General features: G+C 36.6%; 2 protein-coding genes across 5 annotated transcripts in view; one reads left to right on the top strand and one right to left on the bottom strand.

Moving 5' to 3' along the window:
- PALLD (palladin, cytoskeletal associated protein) overlaps nt 1-27,643 on the top strand; it is a 583,598-nt gene that overhangs the window by 102,434 nt on the left and 453,521 nt on the right. The window lies entirely within an intron of this gene.
- The window catches only part of LOC136337723 (probable ATP-dependent RNA helicase DDX60), a 129,762-nt gene that overhangs the window by 81,562 nt on the left and 20,557 nt on the right, over nt 1-27,643 (bottom strand). For 2 of the 4 annotated variants that reach the window (XM_066279407.1, XM_066279416.1), the window contains exons 2-8: nt 21,177-21,269; nt 15,783-15,891; nt 15,543-15,612; nt 14,768-14,957; nt 12,627-12,968; nt 10,846-10,962; nt 7,601-7,768 (exon numbers count right to left, since the gene is read on the bottom strand). In XM_066279407.1, coding sequence (XP_066135504.1) covers nt 7,601-7,768; nt 10,846-10,962; nt 12,627-12,968; nt 14,768-14,957; nt 15,543-15,612; nt 15,783-15,786 — 891 coding nt within the window. In that variant the 5' untranslated portion in view covers nt 15,787-15,891; nt 21,177-21,269. The remainder of the gene's footprint in view (nt 1-7,600; nt 7,769-10,845; nt 10,963-12,626; nt 12,969-14,767; nt 14,958-15,542; nt 15,613-15,782; nt 15,892-21,176; nt 21,270-27,643) is intronic. The other 2 variants (XM_066279422.1, XM_066279431.1) reach the window with 2 other exon arrangements.

Here is a 27,643-nt window from a genome sequence, read left to right as displayed (position 1 = left end):
GGGGAGGGGAGGGGCACAAAGAAACACAGATAAGAAGGTGACAGAAGACAATTTGACTTTGGGGGAGAGGTATACAGCACAATCAAATGTCAAAATAATCTGGAGATGTTTTCTCTCAACATATGTACCCTGATTTATCAATGTCACTGCATTAAATTTAATAAAAAAAGGCTATTGTGAGAATTAAATGTCATGAAGCATATAAAGAACTCAGAATAATGTAATATTATAAGCTCTCACCAAGTGTGAATTTTCTTTCTCATTTCCCTTTCCTCTGGAAGTTTGGACAAATTTGAATAAACATCTGCATAGTAAACCACTAAATCTTATAACAGGACAATATATGATTTTTATTTTAAAAAATCATAGATTTTCTCTTTTTGAAAAGTTTATGTAAGTAAATTAGGGAAATAAATGAATATCAAATGGAAGAAGTAGTAAATGAAAATCAATAAAATTTCCGGTGGCAAGATTGTGATGGAATAGGAGGGCACACCAACTTCCACCTGCCAGAACCAAAGTGGATTACAACTTAATTTTAAGAACCATGATCTCGTAAATCCAACTTTGGAATAAACTAAGAGGACTCTTTAACCAAGGAACACTGAAGAAGCCACACTAAGACTGGTAGGAAAAGTGGAAAGGGCTGCCCAGCTCCCAGGAGCAAACAGCAGCCCGGAGGGACTCATGTGGCAGGAAGCAAGTTTAGCATAGAGGGGAGGGTCCTGGGCCCCAGGAACAAAGCCCCAGCCTGCAGCCCCAGAGCCTAGAAGAAGCATATGGACAGTGTTTAGCTGTTTGTGAGAAAGAGTCAGATTTCTCAGACCCAGGAGTCTTCTTAAAGGAACCGTGCAGAAAACCTCTTTCACAATCTCTAATCTGGGACTCTGGGAGACTGGGGAGAGTTGAGAGGACCGGAGTAGCAGGAAGAGAGTGTAATCTAGAAAGCACTCTGAGGAACAGCCACCCTAACCCCTGGGCTGAGTCACCCCCCCAAATCTAAAGTGAATATTTCCCCTGGAACCAGCAATACCAGTAAAAGGAAGTAGGACACCAGCCAAACAATCTCTCCCATAGCACTCAGAGCAGAGTCGCTTAGAAGGAGGGAGCCTTCAGGAATACAGTATTAAGTGCTGAGGTCTGAGCACCAGCACTCCAACCCACACTGCTGAGGGCTTGCCAGAGGGTGGATAGCAGCAAGACACAGAAGCATGGTCCCATCGGCAGGGGTGGAAGCCTGCTGGCCATGACTGAGGCCTGGCGAAAGCTCAGTCTCACCCAACAAGAGCAGAAGGGGCAGACAAAAGCGGTCCAACCTAGCTGCAGGTTGGGTGAGCAATAGTGGTCCTGCCTGTAATCCCACCCACAGGAGAAAGGAGAAAGCTGGGAAACTGCAGACACTCATGGCTGAGTGTGGATATGCAGCCCTGCCCAGCCCATGGAGCTGGCACATAAGTGCAGCTCCACCCGCAGGGGGCGAGGTGAAACCTGGGAAACAGATGGAGACATGCGGCTGAGCATAATTTCACAGCCCTACCTGCAGTGCTGAGGCTTGCGACTCTGGCGTGGCGCACAGACCCACCCTTGGGAGCAAGGTGAAGGCCAAGGCCAGCAGAGGCTTTTAGACCGGGTACGTGAAAACAGCCCTCCCCCCCCATATGGAGGAGAGGTGGAAACCACAGCAACTGCCATAGCAGGCCAGCACTGACAATGCCCATACCCAAATACCAAGGCCGCAGCAGAGGGGGTGGCGGGCCTGAAGACATAAAAGACCGATGGAACACAGAGGCCACACACCTTGGAATCCAGTAACTACACACTTTTTATACACAGACAGAATGGGAAGGCAGAGAAATGCAACCTAAATGAATCAAGAGAAATTTCCAGAAAAGGTCTTGAACAAATCAGATATAACCAAATTACCAAATGCACAGTTTAAAATAATGATTGTTAGGATGCTCAAAGATCTTAGAACAAAAATAGATGGACATAACGAACACCTAAATAAAGAGATAGCAAATTTAAGAAAAGACATTGAAATAATAAAAAAGAATTAGTCAGAAATGACAAATACAATATCAGAAATGAAGACTACAATGGAAGGAATTAAAAGCAGAATGGATGAAGCTGAGGATCAAATAAGTGAGTTAGAGGACAAAATAAACCAGTGGTAGTCAACCTAGTCCCTACTGCCCACTAGTGAGCGTTACAGCTTTCAAGGTGGGCAGTAGCTCAGCAACCAAAGTATAAATAAAAAGATAAATTTAACTACAGAAAGTTGTTTCATAAAGATTTATTCTGCCAAACTTAACAAAAATCCAACATAAAGTACTTGGTAAGTAATTATTATTATATGCTTTAACTTGCTGTAACTCTGCTTTATAAATTTTATAAAACAAAGTTACTTCCCTACTTTATAAATCACCATTACTGTGTAACCGGTGGGTGGTTAGAAAATTTTATTACTAACAGAGATACAAAAGTGGGCGGTAGGTATAAAAAGGTTGACTACCCTGAGATAAATGAACACATGGAAGCAGAGCAGCAAAAAGAAAAGACTCAAAAAGTCTGAGGAAACTCGGAGAGCAATGTACCAACATGAAGAGAAATAACATCTGCATCATAGGGGTTCCTGAAGAAGAAGAGAAAGAACAAGGGATACAGGCATTGTTCAATCAAATCAAATCATAGCTGAAAACTTCCCTAAATTGATGAAGGAAAAAGTCACACAAATTCAGGAAGCACAGAGAATTCCATTAAAGAGAAAGCCAAAGAAATCCACACCAAGACACATCATAATTAAAATACCAAAGCTAAGAAATAAAGAGAAAATATTAAAAGCTGCTAGAGAAAAAAAGGCTATCACCTACAAAAGACCCCCATAAGGATGACATTCGATTTCTGAACAGAAACACTGAGGCCAGAAGAGAATGGCAAGATATATTCAAACTAATGCAGAACAAGAGCCTACAATCAAGACTACTTTATCCACCACGGCTATCATTTAAAACTGAAGGAGAAATAAAAACCTTCCCAAACAAAAAAACACTCAAAGAATTCATTACACCCAAACCATGCTGCAAGAAATGTTAAGGGGCCGGTTGTAAACAGAACAAGAGGGAAAAAAATATAGCAAAAGAAGAATACAGCTTTAAAGAATAAAATGACAAGAAACAACTACATATCAATAATAACCTTAAATGTAAATGGATTAAAGCAGGGGTCTCAAACTCAACTCAGCATGTGGGCCGCAGAGCAAGATCACAGCCGTTCGGCGGGCCGCACTAGGTCTACAAAAGGCAACTGTTACGCAACACTTTTCAGTGTCACAAAATGACCAGAAACTGTAGTTCACATCACAACTGCTGTTAACTAAGCTAATATCTAGCTAGGATGCTAGAGAAATGAAAAATACAAGTAGGCCCCTAGGCTTACTTAATTTTATCCAAAATATTTTGAACTTCATGGATTAGTCTGCAGGCCGCACAAAATTGTTCAGCGGGCCGCATGCGGCCCGCGGGCCGCGAGTTTGAGACCCCTGGATTAAAGGAGCCAATCAAAAGACATAGGGTAGATGCATGGATAAGAAAACAGGACCCATACATATGCTGTCTTCAAGAGACACACCTCAAATCAAAAGATGCACATAGACTGAAGGTAAAAGGATGGAAGAACATATTTCATGCAAATGGAAATTAAAAAAAGCTGGGGTAGCAATACTTATATCAGACAAAATGGACTTTAAAACAAAGGCTATAGTAAGAGATAAAGAAGGTCACTATGTAATGATAAAGGGAGCAATCCAACAGGAAGATATAACCATTATAAAATCTATGCACCTAATATAGGAGCACCTAAATATATAAAGCAGACTTTGATGGATATAAAGGGAAAAATCAATAGCAATACTATAATAGTAGGGGATTTCAATACCCCATTAACATCACTAGATAGATCCTCAAGAAAGAAAATTAAAAAGAAACAGCAGACTTAAAAGACACACTAGATCAACTAAATTTAATAGATATATTCAGAACCTTTCACCCTAAAGCAGCAGAATATATATTCTTTTCAAGTGCTCATGGTACATTCTCAAGGACAGACCACATGTTTGGGCACAAAAGAGGTCTCAACAAATTTAAGAAGATTGAAATCATATCAAGCATTTTCTCTGATTGCAATGGCATAAAACTAGAAATCAACCACAACAGAAAAACTGAAAAAACTCAAACACTAGGAAACTAAATAACATGTTATTAAATAACGAATGGGTTAACAATGAGATCAAAGAAGAAATTAAAGAATTCCTAGAAATGAATGATAATGAACATACAACAACTTAAAATTGATGGGACACAGCAAAAGCAGTACTGAAGTTCATAGCATTACAGGCATACCTTGAGAAGCTAGAAAAAGCTCAAATAAACAACTTACCCTGCGTCTAAAAGAACTAGAAAAAGAACAGCAAGTAAAGCTCAGAGGTAGTAGAAAGAAGGAAATAATAAAGATCATAGCGGATATAAATGACATAGAGGCTAAAGAAACAATATAGATGATCAGTGAAACCAGGAGCTGGTTCTTTGAAAAGGTAAACAAGATCTATGAACCTTTAGCTAGACTCACCAAGAAGAAGAAAAAAAAAAAAGGACTCAAATAAATAAAATTAGAAATGAGAATGGAGAAATAACAACTGACACAACAGAAATACAAAGAATTGTAAGAAAATACTTGAAGAATTATATGCCAAAAAATTAGAAACCTGATGAGATGAACAAATTCTTGAAACAGATAATCTTTTAAAAATCAATCAGGAAGAATCAGAAAACCTAAACAGACGGATTACAACAAATGAGATGAAAACAGTTATCAAAAAACTCTCAACCAAAAAAAAAACAAAACTCCTGACAAACAAAAACCTAGGACCAGATGGCTTCACAAGTGAAGTCTACCAAATATTCAAAAAAGAATTAACTCCTATCCTTCTCAAGCTATTTCAAAAAATTCAAGAGGAAAGAAGACTTACAAGCTCCTTGTATGAGGCGAGCACTATTCTGATTCCAAAACCAGGCAAAGACAACACAAAGAAAGAAAATTATAGGTCAATATCCCTGATGAATTTAGATGCTAAAATCCTCAACAAAATATTAGCAAATGGGATCCAGCAATATATGAAAAAAATCATACACCATGATCAAGTGAAATTTATTCTGGGGAGGGAAGGCTGGTACAATATTTGTAAATCAATAAATGTGATTCATCATATAAACAAAAGGAAGGAAAAAAGCCACATCATAATTTCAATAGATGCAGAAAAAGTATTTGATAGAATCCAGCACCTATTTATGATAAAAACACTAGCAAAGTAGAAATACAGGGAACATACTTCAACATGATAAAAGCCATCTATGACAAACCCACAGCTAACATCATACTCAATGGGCAAAAATTAAAAGCAATCCCCTTAAGATCAGGAACAAGACAGGAGTGCCCTCTTTCAGCACTCTTATTCAACATAGTTCTGGTAGTCCTAGCTACAGCAATCAGACAAAAAGAAGAAATTAAAGGCATCCAAATTGTAAAAGAAGAAGTAAAACTATCATTATTTGCAGATGATATGATATTGTATATAGAAAACCCTAAAGTCTCAAAAAACTACTGAATCTGATAAATGAATTCAGCAAGGTGGCAGGATAGAAAATTAATATTCAGAAATCAGAGGCATTTTTATACACCAACAATAAACTATCAGAAAGAGAAATTAAGGAAACAATCCCCTTCACTATTGCAATCAAAAACTAAAGTACCTAGGAGTAAATTTAACCAAGGCGATAAAAGACTTGTACTCGAAAATTATAAAACATTGATGAAAAAAATCAAGGAAGATACAAACAAGTGGAAGCATATACTGTGCTCATGGTTAGGAAGAATAAACATCATTAAAATGTCTATATTACTGAAAGCAATTTATACATTCAATGCAATACCAATTAAAATACCAATGACATACTTCAAAGATATAGAACACATATTTCAAAAATTTATATGGAACCAAAAAAGAACATAAATAGCCTCAGCAATCTTGAAAAGGAAGAATAAAGTAGGAAGCATCACACTTTCTGATATCAAGTTATACTACAAGGCCATTGTACTCAAAATAGCTTGGTACTGGCATAAGAACAGGCATATAGATCAATGGAACAGAACAGAGAACCCAGAAATAAACCCACACCTTTATGGCTAACTGATATTTGACAAAGGAGGTAAGAGCATACAAAGGAATAACGACAGCCTCTTTAACAAATGGTGTTGGGAAAATTGGACAGCTACCTGCAAAACGATAAAACTAGACCACCAACTTACACCATTCACAAAAATAAACTCAAATGGATAAAAGATTTAAATGTAAGCCATAAAACCATAAACATCTTAGAGGAAAACATAGGCAATAAGCTCTCTAACATCTCTTGCAGCAATATATTTGCCGATTTATCTACATGGGCAAGTGAAATAAAAGACAGGATAAACAAATGGGACTATATCAAACTAAAAAGCTTTTGCACAGCTAAAGACAATAAGAATGTAATAAAAAGACAAACTACACAATGGGAGAATATATTCGACAATATGTCTGATAAGGGGTTAATAACCAAAATTTATAAAGAACTTGTAAAACCCAACACCAAGAAGAAAAAAAATCCAATCCAAAAATGGAAAAAAGAAATAAATAGACACTTCTCCAAAGAGGACATACAGATGGCCAAGAGGCATATGAAAAAATGCTCAACATCACTAATCATTAGAGAAATGCAAATTAAAACCACAATGAGATATCACCTCACACCAGTCAGAATGGCACTCATCAACAAAACAACACAGAAAAGTGCTGGCTGGCGAGGATGTGGAGAAAAGGGAACCCTCCTGCACTACTGGTGGGAATGCAGACTGGTGCAGCCACTGTGGAAAACAGTATGGAGATTCCTCAAGAAATTAAAAATGGAACTGCCTTTTGACCCAGCTATCCCACTTTTAGGAATATACCCCAAGAATACCATAACACTGTTTCAAAATGAGAAGTGCACCCCCATGTTTATGGCAGTATTGTTCACAATAGTGAAGATCTGGAAACAGCCCATGTGTCCATCAGTGGACGAGTGGATTAAAAAGCAGTGGTACATATATACAATGGAATACTATGGGACCAATGAAAAAAAAGGAAATCTTACCTTTTGTGACAACATGTTAAGTGAAATAAGCCAGGCAGAAAAAGAAAAATATCATATGACCTCACCAGTTTGAGGAATCCAATGAACAATGTGAACTGAAGAACAAAATTGAGACAGAGGAGAGATCAAAGGTACCAGAGGAAAAGAGGACAGAGGGAAAGGAGATGATAGGAAGAGATAAACCTGAAGGGAAGGGGGAAGAGCGCTGTGGGGAAGGGGGCAAGGGAAATGTTGAAGAGAATAAGGGGGAGAAGGGATGAATTCGGGGCAACACTACAATCTATGTAAACACAATAAATTAGAATCAATAAAAAAATCAATAAAATTTCAAAGGTTGAGAGTAATGGTGTTTCATAGTAAAGCTATAACAATCACACCTCTTGGGTTTTAGTTTTAGTTTTCTGAGAAGAGGTATTCTTCTTTCTGTTTTCTAAAAAGTGATGGTACATTCTCAGAAACAACGAGCATGAAGTAACACAATGAACACGCCGAATGTCAGATCCTTCTGGCCAGATTTGCTTAAGCAGAGAAATAGTTTCACATGCCTGTCACAGAGGAAATAGTGAAATGTCATGATATTTATAAAAATATTTTTATTTATAACTGATCTTACTAGAAGAAATCATACAGAAAAAAACAGATATGATCACATAAAACTATAAATATTTCTGTTAACATGATAAACATTTTAAATAAAAAATTATAAGAAATATTTCAGTGAAACCCTTAAAAATATAGATTTTTTAAAGTGTTCTATAAATCAATAGGAAAACATCTGAGCCTTTAATAAGGCATGAGCAGGTAATACACAAAAGAAATACAAATATAATAGAAAAAATGCTAAATCTCTTTGGTAATAAAAAGAACAATTAGGTATCATAGTTTTCCTTTCAAGTCAGCAAAGTATATTTTAATGATAACAGCACTGACATGCAATGTTATTTTTCTCATACTTTACTAATACGAGTATTAATAGGTACAGAATTACTAGAAAGTTATTGGGCAATACTTATGATTATCATTAAATATTTGGTGACACTTTTTGTTGGGCTATTCAAGTTCTAAATCTAGGTTAGGTAAATAATACAAAGTGTGTACCAAGGTTTATGTACCAAGATGTTCTTCACAGAGTTATTTGTAAAAGTTGAGAATGATATATTCTCAACTGTATAAGAATACATAAATTACCATATGACCCAGCAATTCCTCTACTGGGTATCTATCCCAAAAACTTGAAAACATTGGTACATAAAGACACATGCACCCCCATGTTCATTGCAGCATTATTCACAGTGGCCAAGACATGGAAACAACCAAAGTGCCCCTCGATAGAAGATTGAATAAAGAAGATGTGGTACATATATACTATGGAATACTACTCAGCCATAGATATGACAACATAGGGTCATTTATGACAACATGGATGGACCTTGAGAACATTATACTGAGTGAAATAAATAAAAGAGGAAAAACTAATAACTGTATGATTTCACACATAGGTGGGATACAAAGCTAAGACTCATGGACATAGATAACTGTGCAGTGGTTACCAGCGGGGAGGGCAATGTAGGGAAGGGAAGGGAAGGAGGTGTGGGGGAAACGTCTAAAGAGGGACAAATATAAGGTGACGGAAAATGATTTGGCAGTAGGCGATGAGTATACGACATAATTGACTAATCAAATGATGGAGTGATGTTTACTTGAATCTATGTACACTTATTGATCAATGTCACTCTGTTAATATTAATTTTCTAAGTAAATAAATTTTTAAAAATATAAGTTTCTACCTCTAAGTGGTAGATCTATGTGTAATCATGGTGTAATGAGTATGAAAGAATTTTGGAGGAATAACACTAGGACATACTGAAATCTAGATATTACACTTAATTAAATTGAAGTTACTCTATATTCCAATGTGAGGCATTATATTACTCATAGAATATTTTTTATATTATGCATTTTCCTAAAATTCTATCATACACATGTTTTGTGGCATTTCCATGTAGTTGAAAACAGTAGAGTCTGTAATAATCAGCTTCCTAAAAATATTAAATAGTTTATATCTATAAATATTCTACATAAAATCATACTCTCAGAATTAAGAAGATAGAAGAATGATACTGCAAAATAACTGTATAAGAAAAACATGAACAAATTCCAGCTCTGCAATCCTGCATGATCCTGTGCCACACTTTATCCCAACTCAAGGCTTTATAGTGACTGGAGAGAGATTGGGAATAATTATAGGAACTATAAAGGAGAAACATTAGTGAAAAGTGAATTGGAAGAACCACTAGAATTAAATCTATTCTCAGTCTAAAAATTCAGTAAAAGTAACCAGGTAGAATAGAGCACAGACTACAGACAACAAATTTTCAAGTATGTACAACTTAAAGCATCAGATGGCATACATAAGGCCAGGCACAGGATTTAAGGAGACAGACCCAGTTTATAAGTCCTAGTAGCAATGGCACTCCAGTAACAACAAACATGCCTTATTCTCAGATCTTGGCTTCCAATGCCATTTTCCAATAAAAGCAACCAGAGCTCCTTGGAAAAGTGGTTGATTTCAGGACTGAGGCAGGGAAAATACAAGAGGATATTGGAACATCTTGTGGCTTCAAAAAGTAAGACAGTACTCAAAAAAGAATGAGGCTTGATGAGTTTGGAGATAAATATATTTCTGTGTAACCATCACCACTATCTATGTCATCAAACCTCAATAAAGTGATTTAGAAAATAAAACAGATGGGGAGCTGGTAAAAGAATGCAGGTGCAAAGCTGATGGAGCTTCTAATGTTCAAACCTGGAACAGTTTGAGCACCAAAATAATTATTGTATTGAACTTTAATCTATACTATAAAATGAATATTCATTAATCTACGCTAGTGTAAATAAACAGATAAATGAACTCTCTCACCCAGTATATTTCTAATTAATAAACGTAGAATGACAGAGTAAAATAGAAAATAACCACAGGTAAAAATATCAGTTTATAATTGTTGTAGACAAAGGCCACTGGTGAGGTCTAAAATCAATTGTTTGAGAAGAAATAGGATTTGTAGAGTCAGGAAAGAGTAACTTTAGAGGGGAGAGGGTTGGCAGGCACCAGCTTTCCCAGTGTTTAGACATATCCATATTATGAGCCCTTTGATACTACTACACGGAGGACACAGCATCAATTCAGTGGCATTCTTGACAAGAACACATAACCTCATTCCAACCATGAGAAAACAACAGACAAGCCCAAATTGAAGGATATTAATAAAATAACTGATCAATGCTTTTCAAAATGTCAAGGTCATGAAAGACAAGGAAAGACTGAGAAACTACATATTACAGATTGGAGGAGATTAGAGAGAAATAGCTGAGTAAATAGATGTGGGACCCTGGATAGAATTCTGGAATAAGAAGCAGTATTAGTAGAAAAGTAAGTGAAATTCAAGTAAGGTCTAAAGCCTAATAGTGTTATTTCTGATGTTAATGTTCTGGTTTTGGTCAATGCACTATAGTTACATAAGATGAAAACATTAGAGGAAGTTGTGCGAGAGTTATATAGGAACATTTTTATATAATTAAACAATTAGTTCAAACAAAAGGCTTTTAAAATAAGTTTCAGTACCTCTTCCATCATATTATGCCATCTTAAATTTCCAAAAACAGTTTGGAATGCCAAAACATGACGTTCTTTCAATTTTTTAATCAGGACTTGATAAGCATTCTCAATCCTCATTTTATTCTGTAAAAGGAAGACAAGTCACTTAAACTGTTATAAATAAAGTATCTAATTATGTTCCAATACAGAAAAACCAGATATTAGAGATATGATTAATATATTTCTAAGCAAAAAAGAAAAAAATACACTAAAGAAATTACAGATCAACAATATTTTCAAAGCCCACCAGCAGGCATTATTTTGTCTTTGCCAAATCAACTTCTGTCTGGGAAGTCAGTGTACTTAATTTTTTTTAACTACTTTATGAAGGTATAATTATCATAACATAAATTCACTCCCTTTAAGGGTAAAATTCTATGATGTTTGGCAAATTTATCGAGTTGTGCAACTGTTACCATAATCTAATTTTACATTATTTCCAACATCTCAGAAAGAAACATTGTGTAATTTCAATACTTTATATTTTATTATGAAAAATTTTATATATGCACATAAATAATGACCTCCTCCCAGATACCTATCATTCAGCAACAGCCCTTAGCAACATACATTGCACTTTTATTTATTATCTCACAGTCCTCAATGGATAAATAAATGAAATAATGTCTTTAAAGTGATTGTTTGATAAATTAGGAAATAAATTATTTTAGCAAATATAACATCCTCCAGTAAAATATTCCTCTTAAGAATGTTGTAGTGCATCTTTCAACTCAGATTTAGAAATTGCTCTAACAGAATAAAATGAGATCAACTGATTACTGTACCTTCTCTCAAAATAAAAATGAATCCCAGGACTGTTCTTCTCAGAGTACTCAACTAGAGTTTAATAACTGGAGTTCTAACTAAAGCAGATTTTATGATAGCCATCATATCAGATTTTATGATAACCATCTGGATGTCTCCAAAACCATGAGAGAGGTGTGACACTATTTTCAAAGAGTAAAAAATGCTAACTGACTCAAAAACCATATAGAATTATTTTCATATTCAGAATCCAGTATAATAAAAATTAAACAGAAATTAGATTTATTTGTAAAATCAATATACACTTTTGACTCCTGAGAGTTCAATATAGTAAAGTCAAATATACTAATATAACAAAATAAGATCATAGAGTTAAAATTTGAACTACTTTTAAATTCTATTAAGGATTTAGTATTCAGAAATAAACTTATTTCGGTTATTTTCCTTTTTCATTACCTTCTCCAGGGTTTTTGCATTAAAAGCTACTTTTTTAACTATCATTTCACTAGTATGTTTCAGCAACAGGGGCATAATTTTATCTCCAGTTGAATGCATATCTGTATCTCATTAACTCAAAAGCAGTATCCACAGTAGTGAAACAGATAAAGGATGGATGGAATAAGACTGCCTCTTTTATATACATACTCTGTTTATTAATCTGGTGTTGATGATGAGCAGATTACTTACTCAAGTATCTGTTTCCTTATCTGCAAAACACAGATGCTACTAACACACCTATCTTACAGGGTTGTTGTGAAGGTTAAATAAAATGACTCATGGAAAGAACCAAGCGCTATTGCTATGACAATATGCTAGTGCTCAATAATGACTGTATTTGTATTATTATGATTACTGATGTTCTGTTCCTCTCTGTTAAAACAATGATAACTTCCATATAAGAGGTAAAAAAAAAAAAAACTGAGCCAAGTAGTTTAGAAAATTTTGTAAAATTCTACAAAAAAATTCTTTTTGATATAAATTACCTCCTTGAAAAACCTTTGATTATAGTACTTGCTTGGTATAAAATATGCATAAAGTCGAAGAAGATCAGATGTTTGCCCTGAGGAAAGCACAGCATTGACTTTCATTGCCCAAGACTGAATGATTAAAAAGTTGAAAAGATGTGTTTGTTCATGGTTCAAGCCTTCGTCTGCAACTATCAGGAAATATGGGTAACTCTCTTCCAAGAAAGTTTTCCATTCTTGTGATAAGCATCCAGAAAATTGTGTTCGAACATCAATGGTGTTATTATGCTGAAGATGAAGAATTAAAGCAGTTCTCAAAGAAAGAAGTTCAGGGAAGTTGAAATATGCATATTCAGCATCCTGTGTGGGAGGAGTAAAGTACATTATTTTGAAATTATCACTTAGTAGTTTGAAAAATTAGTTGATTAACACATATCATTAAAGCCATTAAAGGAATAGGTTCCAACACACTTCTGCTCTGTTTTATAGTCAGGGAACAGACCTTTAAACCGTGACTGTCATATCACAAATACATGCCATAAACCACAACTTGGATTTAAATCAGGTATCCATTTTAAGTAGGCACACAACACTTGGGATTTATCATAGTTTTTATTTCCACTCTAATTCAATTCCTCTCCAATCTCATTTTAAATAGTAAAAAGGGACACAAAAATATATCAAACCCAATGGTAGACATAAATTATCCAGAATATGGAAAGTGCATTAGGGGTCACTTTGTTTCAGAAGACTGTCCTGGGTCACTGTGACCCTCCTGAAGCAGCACAGGATTTTCTCAACAGACCAAAATTAGTGCAATCAACTGACTGTACATATTAGACAAGAATCCAGGTTCTTTATTCAGAACACTGCTTGCAAGCAGTCAGCAGTGTTCAAAATTCTAACAATAATGTGAATCACAAAATGATTGAACAGATATATACCATCATTCTTAAGATAACACGCTAGTTACCTTCAGGGATCGGATGAGGAAGGGGTGGTAATGGTTATACATACAGTGGTACCTTAACACACAAGTTTAATTCATTTTATGGCCGAGCTCATGACTCAATTAGCTCGTGTGTCAAATCGAGTTTCCCCATTTAAATTAATGGGAATGCAATTAATCCATTCTGGACCCCAAAAACCACACAAAGTTTTTGTTTTATATGCTTTTAAATAAGAAAATGTACTTTATAAATAATAAATACATATATATATAAATAAATAAAATGAGAGAGTGTGAAGAAATAAATTGGTTTATGAAATGTATTTACCTTCAAAGTCAGGCGAAAATGCTGGCAGAGGGGGAGGAGACATTAGCATAACAATGGCCCTCCCCAAGCTGGAAGGTAATTAGCAATTTCACAGACAGCTGTCCAGGCTGTTTTTAACAATAAAAGTGAGCAAACTGAGAAAATATAAATTTTACAAACTTATTTGCCTAACAATCATCATTTTCTTAACTGACTTTGGCTTTTTCGCCACACTTTCCTCACTTTCACTTAGAGGCCATTTCAACAAAAACCTTTCCATGGAAGTTTGTTTCTTCCGCCCTTTCAGAACATTTGGCAGGATATCTAGTGGAGGGTGGCAGAAGCTCGTGATTCAAATATCCACTCATGACTTAAAGAAAAAAATCCTGTGAATGACTCCTCATCTCTCAAATTGCTCATGATTTAAAGTGCTTGTGTGTCAAGGTACCACTGTATCAGTATTTGAAATTGTTAAAATTGTATTAATAAAATAAAAAGCAGAGCAGATGTATTCCCTTGGAGGTATTTACTAAAGAGCAAATAATAAAGAAGCAGCATTAGTGACTTTGACATTCTTCTGGGATCAAATAGATTGATTGCTGAGTTTTGAAGATAGATAAAAGACTAGAATCCAGGTTATTAGACTACTGTTTAGGAGATTTCTCATTCTCTTTCATGATCCTGTGCCTTTACAATATAGTTCCATTATTGTGACTAAAAAATAGTCTTAAATGTAGAAATTCCTTAATACTGGAATTATAAATTTTTTATGTTCTTCCTTTTAAATTTTCTAGATATTTACAGATATATTTCAATTTGTAATAAGAAAAAACTAGTTATACTATAATAAATTATTGTTTTAGTTCTCAAATCATAGAAAGGAACTCAACTGTCACATGGTACCTTGAAGAAAACTATGGCAAATTGTCCTCCTTTACTAATAAGATCCACAAGATAGCGTTCAACCAGATAGAAGAAGTGGAGGTCCTGTCCCTGCTTTAATGACTTCTCACAAATGCATGTGACAAGTAATGAATCTCCATCAATCAGAAAAAATTCAGATTCAACAAAATCATTGAATATACTGGAATATCTAAAATAAAAACAGTTAAAATAAAATTACATATAAATTAAGTAAGGTGCAACAAAGGTAATAGCCTTGTTATTATCTTATAATCAGCATCATCCCTAGTTGAATTTACTGTCAGGCTCAATGCTAAAACTTTTCAAAGATCTCTATATGCATAACAATCTTTCATAGAAAAAAGGCAAGATCAATCCCATTCTGTAGAGAAGGAAACTAAGGTTCAAAATGATAGTGAAAATTATTTAAGGCCAAATGGGACAATCTGGATTGGACTCAGGAGTTTAGCACCTATATTGTGAACATAGTCCTGTATTATATTTCCTTTCTGCTTAGTCAGTCTCATACTTTCATAAATCAATGGGTTCTTTGACAGCTTTAGACAAAGAAAGCACAAAAAAACTGCCTCAATTCACCATCAAACAACTCAAAAAGTTCTGTGTTAAATAATCATATATAACTATATATACAAATACTATACTATCATATATACTAAGATGATCTAGATAAATAGATATCATTTGGAAGTCAAATAGATATAGAAGAACATGATATACAACTTTATATCTCTCGATTCATTACTACATTACTCACTCAGCTTTTGGCAATTCATTCAAAATTAATTCTGACATTGTCTTTAGAATCATTGTGTATGCTTTTGAACCTAAAAAGAGAGAGAAAATGGATTATTTTCAATCAATCTTTCTTTAAAAAGCAATTGTTTACTTATGATTGAGAAAAAAGAAACAGTAATAAACTTCTTTTAATTCTATTAAAACTTCCAGCATACAGAATCATTATTTTATAACATGAATATTTTAAAGTGAAAATTACCCATTCTTGTGGCTACCTGTCCCTCCAACCTTAACTGGAAACTATTAAATAGAGCAGATATCCTTTACTTGGGTACTCCTACTGGCAGTTATTAATGAAAATAACAGACCTACAAAAAAAGAAAAGAAAAATTAGAATATTTTTGTATTTCTTCAACAAAGAGTATTGAATAACTACTGCAGGTTAAACAAAACATATGGCGCTGGGAATACAAGAACACGCAAAAGTCAACATGCTGTCAGTTCTCATGAAGCTTAAAAATCTCTCAGGAAAGAAAAATATTAATCAGTTAATAATATAAATAATGAAAATTTAAAATGTTACAAAGTCTTCCCTGGCTGGGTAGCTCAGATAGTTAGAATGTTGTCCTGGTGTACCAAGGTTGTGTGTTCAATTCCCAGTCAGGGCACAGGCAGGAATCAACCAATGAATGCATCGATGAGTGGAACAACAAATTGATCTTTCTCACACTCTCTTTTTATCTCTCCTCCCTCTCTTTCCCTTCCCTCCTCTGTCTCTAAGATCAATAAATTAAATATATATGTGTGTGTGTATAAAAAAATGTGACAAAGTCAAAGAGGTCAGAGGAAACTTCTGCAAAGAAGTAATACTTAGGCTCACTTCTGAAAGATGAAACAAGAATTAATTAAGCAAGATGGAGGAGAGTAGCATTCCAGGCAAAGAGAATACTAGAATGCCATGTAGCATAAAAGAGTAGATGGAACTAGACACTGAAAAGAGGCCAGTCAGACAGGAGTGGAAAGAGTGAGGGAAGAAGTAGCTATGCTGGAGAGGACTACAGAAATAAAAGGGCAGTCAGAGCCTTGGAGGGCAAGTTTTGGATCCTAAAAACCACTGGTAGATGTTAAGCAGGTGTTATGACTGGCTTTGCATTTTGTAAGATTACACTGGCTACAGCACAGAAAATAGATAGGATGGAAGCAAAGATCCAGTTAGTAGAGAGAAAGCCATTGTTTATATGAGTAATGACAGTAGTTTGACTTAATAGAGCTTAATAGTAGTTTGAAGCACATACCATTATTAAAGAAAGTGAGTTTGAAGTGATACAGCAATGAATCAGGTATGGATGGAAAAGAGAAGAGAGTGAGAGTTTTCAAGGATAACGCTCTAGGATTCTACCTGATGCAACCGGGTGACTAGGCCTCTTCGTAGGAAGGAAACCTTGGAACCAAGTGACATTTCAGGGAAAGATCATGATTTCATTGGTGGTCAACCTGAGTTTGACTAGCTTTGGAGACTTACCATAGATAAGTAACGTAAATAATTAAATATACAGTTGTAGAAGTCAAACACAAGATCTGGGCTAGACTTGAATAGAGAGTAATTTGAGAACTAAAATTAAGTGAGGTCAGTGATGTAGATGAGCTTGCTTAAACAGAAAGACACAGCACCATGGAAAAGAAGAAAAGGACTGACAATCAGTTTGCACACCACTAATATTTAATAAATGTCAGAAGAGGAGGAAGAGTCTGCAAAGGTCACTAAGGAAACTACAAAGAGCCAAAGAAAATGCACTTGGGCATCTTATCACAGAAAGCAAAGAATGAGGTATTTCTCAAATAGGCACAGTGTGTTAGGACTATGAAACTTAACAGAATGATACATATTACATGACATTAAGGAACACATAACAGTGAGGGACACATTAAAATTAAATATGAAGCTAATAATGCAGGAAAGAATATGGCTGTAAAAATGAGTAAATGTGAAGAAAGAAGAAATTACTATGGGCTAGAATGTTTAGGAGACAACAGAGACAGGGGGCAGAAGCATGGTCTCTCACTCAGCCAGTTATTCCATCTTTTTTTGAAGATATAAAGCGTCTACTCCTCACCAAGTATTGTACTTGCTGAAACATACCCTAATATGCATGAAATCAAACAGTACGATGTGCTGAGTAATTGAGCAGAAATGGCACAAGAGGCCATGAGAGAATTGAAAAGTTCTTCAAACTGGCATGGTCAAGATCCTGTGTTCTGAGGTTTCAAGGTCATGTTGAAAAGATGATGAAGAATTTTAGCATGTTGGGAGAGGTAAAAGAGAAGATCGCATTCCAGGTAGCAAAGGGCATTGGTTTAATGCACAGAGATGTGAAGCTTCATGATAAGTTTGAGCTTTGGCACGTCATTCTACATGGCATAACACAGAGAAACTTGACTGTAGATGAAAATTAGATAAGAACCTCTGCCCAGGGAAGAAGTTTAGACATATTTCTGAAAACTCTCTGCCCTCCATGTCATGCAGTCCTCAAACTCACTTATTGCACTTAGCCATACTGTCTTTCCTTAGTTCTCCAAACGGTGCTACGCGTAACAGAAAAGATGAGTCAGTGAGAATCAAGTAGACAAGCGAAAATTAACCCCAAACATGTTACCAACAGGGAAGTTTCAGAATAGTGTTAGATGCTACAAGATGAAGTAAGTTAATTCATAAGTCCCCGGATGTTCACAATACCCTTAATATCTCAGGAATTTTTTATGGTACTCCTAGGATAAAATTAATATCTAATAGTTCATTTATTAAGTAGATAGCTTGAAAAAAATTATTAAGTCCTAACAACTTTATTTGAAAATATAATACACATAAGAGAAATAATACAGTTTTTAAATTAAATAACAATTACTAATGAAATGTGTGCCTGTTAGTCACTGCACAACTTTTCATCAATAGCCATAGTGGCAAAAGGAAAACCTTCTTAATTTGACAATTAAAGCATGCCATAACCTCCTATCTACTCTTCTGTCACATATCTTAAAGGAAACTTTCCTTATTAAATTTTACTCCAAACTCATACCTGCCTTAATATTTACACAAAATTTATAATCATATGTCTAGTTCACTCTCACTTAAGAAAGAGGCATGATAGGAAAAATAAAACCAGTTACCTACCATAATAACCACTGCATCAATATGTATATATAAAAAATAAAATCATTAGGCATTTGAGGGGAAGGAAATGAGAAGCCAAATGAATAAACATGATTCAGGGACAAAATAGTCCTTTAAAAAGTTCTAATAAGAGTTCTCAATAATCACAATGATACTGTCTAATAAAACAACATGCTGTTACATCAAAAAAGTTAATGCTCATAAAAATTTAAATACAATTTCAGAAAAAATCATATGTAGAACAATAAAATGGACATGCTGAAATCTCAAGCTAGCGATCTAGGGATTAAAATCTAGAAAATGTTAAAGGACAGAAGGAAAACACAAAGGAATAAAAAGAAAAAAATAGTAAGAAATATAAAGAATAAATCAAAAAGTTCTAAATGCATCTCATAATAATTCCAGTAGAAGAGAACTAAGATTCCAAAGTGGGGTGGGGATAAAATAATCAAAGATATAATAAAGCAATATAATAATATCAAGCCAGAGTTAAAAAATATATAGTTTTAGATTGAAAATATTTTTTATAAATGCTGAGCAGAAATAAAGACAAAGGATAAAACCACTGTTAGACACACCTCATTGCAGAGCGCCAAGAATAAAATAAAGGAGGGTGGGGAAGAGCCAAGATGTGCTACAAAGAAATATAAGTCAAAGAGACCATAGCTGAAGAGGTTAGGCGTGAGCACTGCTGGCAGACTTCCTGGGTTTTAATCCTAGTTCTGAAACATAGTTTTATAAACTCAGACAAATTATTTACTTTCTCGATGTCTCAGTTTACTCATTAATAAAGTTGGGATTGGGATGGACAGTGATATTACTCTCCTCTGGTGTGTTTTCAAGCTGTTTAAATGTATGAGCTGACAGATACCAATTGATGAAAACAGGACCTGGCACACAATTATAACCCATTAAAACAGCAGAATTATTAGATGTTTTGATTAAAAAATAGTGTTTTGAAAGTTCTGAGGAGAAAATAATCAGAACTTTGAAATCTGTATCCAGTCATTCAGGCCATTGAGAGGGCAAAAAGATGTTACTAGACAGTTAAGAAGTCATAAATTTCACCAACTACCTATTTTAAATGATTTTATTTAAAGAGATAGTATAGAAATTTGAAAAAACAAATCAAGAAACAGTGAAACTATGGATGATCCAGAAGAATTAAAGGAAAATGTAAAGAAAAATAAGTGTAATTACATGAGAAAATGAATGTTAACTAAAACTTCTGTGGTAATTATTTCACAATACATGCAAATTGAATTATCATGCTGTATGCCCTAAAATGATATAGTCATGTTTATAAATTATTTATCAATAAAACTGGGAAAATAAATAGTGACACCACCAAATGCTGGTGAGGATATGAAGAAACTGGATCACTCTTACATTGCTGGTTGGAATGCAAAATGGTATAACCACTCTGTTGAGCAGTTGGGCATTTTTTAAAAAAACTAAACATGCTTCTGCCACACACTCCAGCAATTGGCCTCCTAAACATATATATCGAAGAGGAATGGAAAACTAACTTCACACAAAATACTGTACAGCAGTGGTCCCCAAGCATTTTTGGGCCACGGACCGGTTTAATGTCAGAAAATATTTTCACAGACCGGCCTTTAGTGTGGGATGGATAAATGTATCACGTCACCAAGACAAGCATCAAGAGTGAGTCTTAGATGGATGTAACAGAAGGAATCTGGTCATTTTTTAAAAATAAAACATCGTTCAGACTTAAATATAAATAAAATGGAAATAATGTAAGTTATTTATTCTTTCTCTGAGGATCGGTACCAAATGGCCCACAGATCAGTACCGGTCTGCGGCCCTGGAGTTGGGGACCACTGCTGTACACAAATGCTCATAGCAGATTTATTTATAATTGCCCCAAACTGTAAACAGCCCAGATAATTTTCAATGAGTGAATGGTTAAACTGTTATATTTGTACCATGGACTATTCTTCAACAATTTACAAAAAAAGGGAGGGGGAACTATTTATATATACAATAACCCAGGTGAATCTCCAAAGATTTTAATGAGTGGAAGAAAACCTCAAAAGAATACAAGCTATATGAATCCATATATGTAACCTTCTTGAAATGGCAAAATTATGAAATGAAAAACAAATTATTGGTTTCCAAAGGATATGGAGGGGGTGGGAGTCAGATGGGAGGGGTGTGGCTATAAAGGGGGAGTGAAGATCCTTGTGATGGAACTGTTCTCAATCTTGACCGTATCAATGTCAATATCCCGGTGTGATATTGTAGGATAGTTTTACCTTATGCTACCATGGGAAAAACTTGGTAAAGGGTAGATAGAACCTCTCTATAATATTTCTTACAAGTACATGAGAATCTTCAAATATTTCAAAATACAAAGTTTAATTAAAACATCAAAACTCTGACTAATGGCACAGAAGATAGAGTGTCATCCTGTCCCAGAGTGTTGAAGTTATAGACTTGAGCCCTAGGGAGCCGGCTCACCTCGAGGTCTCTCATTCCAGCCCTGTCAGGGCTCAACCTCCATAGTGCTGGCTGTACCCCTGAGGTCGCTGGTTCAAGCCTTGGTGAGGGCACCTAGGAGAAGAAATCAATGACACAATTAAGTGGAACATGATGTTCCTCTCTCTCTCTCTTCTTTCCTTTCGCTCTCTCTTTCTCCCTTTTTCTCTGTCAAATAAAAAATAAAACATCAAATAGAAGAAGAAAAATAAAGAATATCTATGATACTTTGAAATTAGAAAAGCATTCTGGCAACTATTAAATAGACCTACAGTCATCTCACGTGCACAATCCAGCATCCCCTGCAACCAGGTACAGCACCTTCAGAGCCTCCTTGTGCTCACTACTTCCATGTACTGCTGCCTCCCTGACTATGAAGCCATCTTAGGTTTGAACCTCTCTCCGTTTTTGTCTGAGCTCAAATGTCTTTATCTGAGATTGAGAGAGGTTTTTCTCTCAAGAGGGGCTTTTCCTCAAACAGGGGTGCTGTCATAGGTGCCAGCATGTTGTGGGATGCCTTGGCAGTGATGGGAGCCTGAGGGGCTTATGACTGTATAGGGAAAATTAATTTGTTTCCCTCAAAAGGGGCTTTTCATGGCTCAGGCTTGTAAGAAGTGCCAGGAGAGGGTATGGGTAAGCCTCCTGTGAGTCCTGATTTAATTGTATTCTTTTGTTTCCTTCTCTTGTTGATGTCTGTTATGTTGTCATTAAAAAAAAAAAATCCAGGCCCTGGCCGGTTGGCTCAGCGGTAGAGCGTCGGCCTGGCGTGCGGGGGACCTGGGTTCGATTCCCGGCCAGGGCACATAGGAGAAGCGCCCATTTGCTTCTCCACCCCCATCCCCTCCTTCCTCCCTGTCTCTCTCTTCCCCTCCCGCAGCCAAGGCTCCATTGGAGCAAAGATGGCCCAGGCGCTGGGGATGGCTACTTGGCCTCTGCCCCAGGTGCTAGAGTGGCTCTGGTCACCGCAGAGCGACGCCCTGGAGGGGCAGAGCATCGCCCCCTGGTGGGCAGAGCGTTGCCCCTGGTGGGCGCACCGGGTGGATCCCGGTCGGGCGCATGCGGGAGTCTGTCTGACTGTCTCTCCCCGTTTCCAGCTTCAGAAAAATACAAAAAAAAAAAAAATCCAAACCTTTCAAAGACAGTGAAACGTATTACTTGGTATCTAATCAGAAGTTTCTAAAATACAAAATAACTTCTTTAAGAGAATCCTAAAATAAACTTTGGTTATTTGAGTAGGTGCCTTAAATTTGTCCTACCTGAAACTGGACAAGATATTTTAAAGAATTTACTAACTCTATGATTAGAAATATGGCAAACCTGGAAGTTGAATAAAAAATGTTTAAGCCTCGGGAGCGGCAAGATGGCAATGGAGTAGGTGGACGTACCAACTTCAACCTCCCAGGGCCAAAGTGGATTACAACTTAATTTTAAGAACCATGATCAGGAAAAACCAACTATGGACTAAACTAAGAGGACTCTTTAACCAAGGAACACCAAAGAAGCCACACTGAGAGTGGTAGGAAAAGCGGAAACACAGAGAAGGCTGCCCAGCTCCCGAGGGCAAATGGCAGCCCGGAGAGATTTGCATGGCAGGAAGTGAGTTTAGTGGAGAGGGGAGGGTCCTGAGCCCCAGGAACAAAGCCCCAGCCTGCAGCCCCAGAGCCTAGAAGAAGCATATAGACAGTATTTAGCTGTGAAATAAGTCAGGATACTGTTTGTGAGAAAGAGACAGATTTCTCAGACCCAGGATTCTTCTTAAAGAAATCACGCAGAAAGCCTCTCTCAAACACCCACCCAGGGTTCTGGGGGACGAGGAGAGAGGAGAGGACTGGAGCAGCGGGAAGTGAGTATAAGCTAGGAGGCACAGGGAGAAACACTTTGAGGGACAGCCATCCTAACCCCTGGGCTGAGTCACTCCCCAAATCTGAAGCGACTATTTAGTCACTCCTAAATCTGAACCAGCAATACCAGCAAAGGGAAGAAGGACACCAGCCAAACAAACTCTCCCATGGCACTCAGAGCAGAGTCACTTAGAAGGAGGGAGCTTTCAGGACTCGAGTGTGGAGTGTTAGGGTCTGACCTGCAGCACCCACACCCACATGGCTGAGGGCTCAGCGGAGGGTGGGCGGCAAAGGGATGCAGAAGCACAGTTCTGTTGGCAAGGGCAGAAGCCGGCTGGCCATGACTGAGGACCCAGTGTGAGCTCAGTCTTCCCTGGTGGCAGTGAAGGAGATGCAGGAAAGTGGTCAGGCCCAGCTGCAGGCGCCTGAAATTCCACCTGTGGGGGTAAGGGCAGGAACACCAGAAGGGGCAGAGACCCACTGCTGAGCAAGGGCACATGGGCATGCAGCCTCACCCAGCCCACAGAACCAAGGTATTTAGCATAACGCTCAAGCCAGCTCCTCTCATGAGGGTAAGGCAAAAGCCAAGAACAGCCGAGGTCCCATGACTGAGAGCGGGTGTGCAGCCCTGCCTGGCCTACAGAGCTGAGGCTTGCAGCCAAATCACCACCGGGCTTTTCCCGCAGGGGCGGGATGAAAGCCCGGAAACAGGCAGAGATCTGCAGCTGAGCAAAGGTGCTCACCCTTGCCTGTGGTGCCCAGGCTTGCGGCCCAGGCAGGGCGCATAACCCAACAGTGGGGGCGGGGGAAAGGCCGAGGCTGCCAAGGCTTGTAGACCCGGCATGTGATCAGAGCCCCTCCGGTGGAGAAGTGGAAACCACAGCAGCAGCCTCAGCAGGCTAGCACCGGTAATGCCAATACCCAAACGCCCTAGGCAGCAGCAGCAGAGGGTGTGGTGGGCCAGAAGACAGAACACACCTAGGGAACACAGAGGCCACACCCACTGGACTCCAGTGGCCAAAACCTTCTTATACACAGACAAAATGGGAAGGCAGAGAAATGCAACTTAAATAAATCAAAAGAAATCCTCAGAAAAGGACCTGAATGAGTAAGATATAACCAAATTACCAGAAGCAGAGCTTAATATAATGATTTTTAGGATGCTCAAAGATCTTAGAACAACAATAGATGGTTATTACGAACACCTAAAGACATAGCAAATATAAAAAAGGACAGTGAAATAAAATCAAAGAATCAGTCAGAAATGACAAATACAATATCAGAAATGAAGAACATAATAGAAGGAATTAAAAGAAGGATGGATGAAGCTGAGGATAAAATCAGTGAGTTAGAGCACAAGATAAATAAAGGCATGAAGCAGAGCAGCAACAAAAAAAAAAAAAGAGAGAGAGAGAGACTCAAAAAGTCTGAAGAAAATCTGAGACAGCTCTGTGACAACATGAAAAGAAATAACATCCGCACGATAGGGATACTTGAAGAAGAAGAGAAAGAACAAGGGATAGAGACTTTGTTCAATCATATTATAGCTGAAAACTTCCCTAAATTGATGCATGAAAAAGTCTCACAAGTTAAAGAAGCACAGAGAACTCCATTAAAGAGAAACTCAATGAAATCTACACCAAGACACTTTATACTTAAAAAATCAAAGCTAAGTGATAAAGAGAAAATATTAAAAGCTGCTAGAGGAAAAAAGGCTATCACCTACAAAGAAGACCCCATAAGGATGACAGCAGACTTCTCAACAGAAACACTTGAGGCCAGAAGGGAATGGCAAGAAATATTCAAAGTAATGCAGAACAAGAGCCTACAACCAAAACTACTTTATCCAGCAAGGTTATCATTTAAAATTGAAGGAGAAATAAAAAGCTTTCCAGACAAAAAAAACTCAAGGAATTCACTACAACCAAACCAAGACTGCAAGAAATACTAAGGGGCCTGTTGTTAACAGATCAAAGGAGAAAAAGAATATAGCAAAAGAGGAATACAATTTTAAAGAATAAAATGGCAATAAACAATTATAAGTGCTCATGGTACATTCTCTAGGATAGACCACAAGTTAGGGAAGAAAAGTGGTCTCAACAAATTTAAGAAGATTGAAATCATATCGAGCACATTCTCCAATCACAACGGCATGAAACTAGAAATCAACCACAACAGAAAAACTGAAAAATATTCAAACACTTGGAAACTAAATAGCATGTTACTAAATAACGAATAGGTTAATGATGAGATCAAAGAAGAAATTTAAAAATTCCTAGAAACAAATGATAATGAGCATACATCAACTCAAAATTTATGGGACACAGCAAAAGCAGTCCTAGGAGGCAAGTTCATAACATGACAGGCATACCTTAAGATGCTAGAAAAAGCCCAGATAAACAACTTGACCCTGCATCTAAAAGAACTAGAAAAAACACAGCAAGTAAAGCCCAGAGGTAGTAGAAGGAAGGAAATAATAAAGATAAGAGTGAAAATAAATTGCATAGAGGCTAAAGAAACAATACAGAGGATCAATGAAACCAGGAGCTGGTTCTTTTTTTTTTTTTTTTTTTTTTTTAATGGGGTGACATCAATAAATCAGGATACATATATTCAAAGATAACAAGTCCAGGTTATCTTGTTGTTCAATTATGTTGCATACCCATCACCCAAAGTCAGATTGTCCTCTGTCACCTTCTATCTTGTTTTCTTTGTGCCCCTCCCCACCACCTATCCCTTTCCCATTCCCCCCTCCCCCCCGTAACCACCACACTCTTATCAATGTCTCCTAGTTTCACTATTATGTCCCACCTACGTATGGAATAATACAGTTCCTGTTTTTTTCTGATTTACTTATTTCGCTTCATATCATGTTATCAAGATCCCACCATTTTGCTGTAAATGTTCCGATGTCATCATTTCTTATGGCTGAGTAGTATTCCATAGTGTATATGTGCCACATCTTCTTTATCTAGTCATCTATTGATGGGCTTTTTGGTTGTTTCCATGTCCTGGCCACTGTGAACAATGCTGCAATAAACATGGGGCTGCATGTGTCTTTACATATCAATGTTTCTGAGTTTTGGGGATATATACCCAGTAGAGGGATTGCTGGGTCATAAGGTAGTTCTATTTTCAGTTTTTTGAGGAACCACCATACTTTCTTCCATAATGGTTGTACTACTTTACATTCCCACCAACAGTGTATGAGGGTTCCTTTTTCTCCACAGCCTCTCCAACATTTGCTATCACCTGACTTGCTAATAACAGCTAATCGAACAGGTGTGAGGTGGTATCTCATTGCCATTTTGATTTGCATTTCTCTAATGGAGCTGGTTCTTTGAAAAGGTAAACAAGATCAATGAACCTCTAACCAGAATCACCAAGAAAAAAAAGAGAGAGGACTCAAATAAATAAAATTAGAAATGAGAGTAGAGAAATAATGGACACAACAGAAATACAAAATATTGTAAAAAAAAATACTATTAAGAACTGTATGCCAAAATCCAGACAACCTAGATGAAATGGACAAATTCCTTGAAACATATAATCTTCCAAATATTAATCTGGAAGAATCAGAAAACCTAAACAGACCGATTACAACAAATGAGATCGAAATATATAGTTATGAAAAAACTCCCAACAAAGAAAAGTCCTGGGCCTGATGGCTTCACAACTGAATTCTACCAAATATTCAAAGAGAAACTAACTCCTATCCTTCTCAAATTATTTCAAAAATTCAAGAGGAAAGAAGACTTTCAAGCTCCTTTTATGAGGCGAGCATTATTCTGATTCCAAAACCAGGCAAAGACAACACAAAGAAAGAAAATTATAGGCCAATATCCCTGACATATTTAGATGCTAAAATCCTCAACAAAATATTAGTCAACCGGATCCAGCAATACATAAAATATTCATACATCATGATCAAGTGGGATTTATTCTTGGGAGGCAAGGCTGGCACAATATTCATAAATCAATCAATGTGATCCACCACATAAACAAAAGGAAGGAGAAAAACCACATGATCATTGCAATAGTTGCAGAAAAAGCAGTTGATAGAATCCAACACCCATTCATAATCAAAACTCTCAGCAAAGTGGGAATAAAGGGAACATACCTTAACATGATAAAAGTCATCTATGAAAAACCCACAGCCAACATCATACTCAAAGAGAAAATATTAAAAGCAATCCCCTTAAGATCAGGAACAAGGCAGGGGTGCCCCCTTTCACTACTCTTACTCAACATAGTTCTGGAAGTCCTAGCCACAACAATCAGACAAGAAGAAGAAATTGAAGGCATCCAAATTGGAAAAGAAGAAGCAAAACTATCATTATTTGCAGACAATATGATATTTTATATAGAAAACCCTAAAGTCTCAGTCATAAAACTACTGGACCTGATAAATGAATTCAGCAAGATGGCAGGATATAAAATTAATACTGAGAAATCAGAGGAATTTTTATACAGCAACAATGAACAGTCAGAAAGAGAAATTAAGGAAACAATCTCCTTCACTATTGCAACAAAAATAATAAACTACCTAGGAGTAAATTTAACCTAGGAGGTTAAGTACTTGTACTCAGAAAATTATAAAAGATTGAT

Source organism: Saccopteryx bilineata, chromosome 1 (assembly GCF_036850765.1).
Source record: "Saccopteryx bilineata isolate mSacBil1 chromosome 1, mSacBil1_pri_phased_curated, whole genome shotgun sequence".
Classification (NCBI taxonomy): domain Eukaryota; kingdom Metazoa; phylum Chordata; class Mammalia; order Chiroptera; family Emballonuridae; genus Saccopteryx; species Saccopteryx bilineata.
This window is presented reverse-complemented; position numbering and strand designations above follow the sequence as displayed.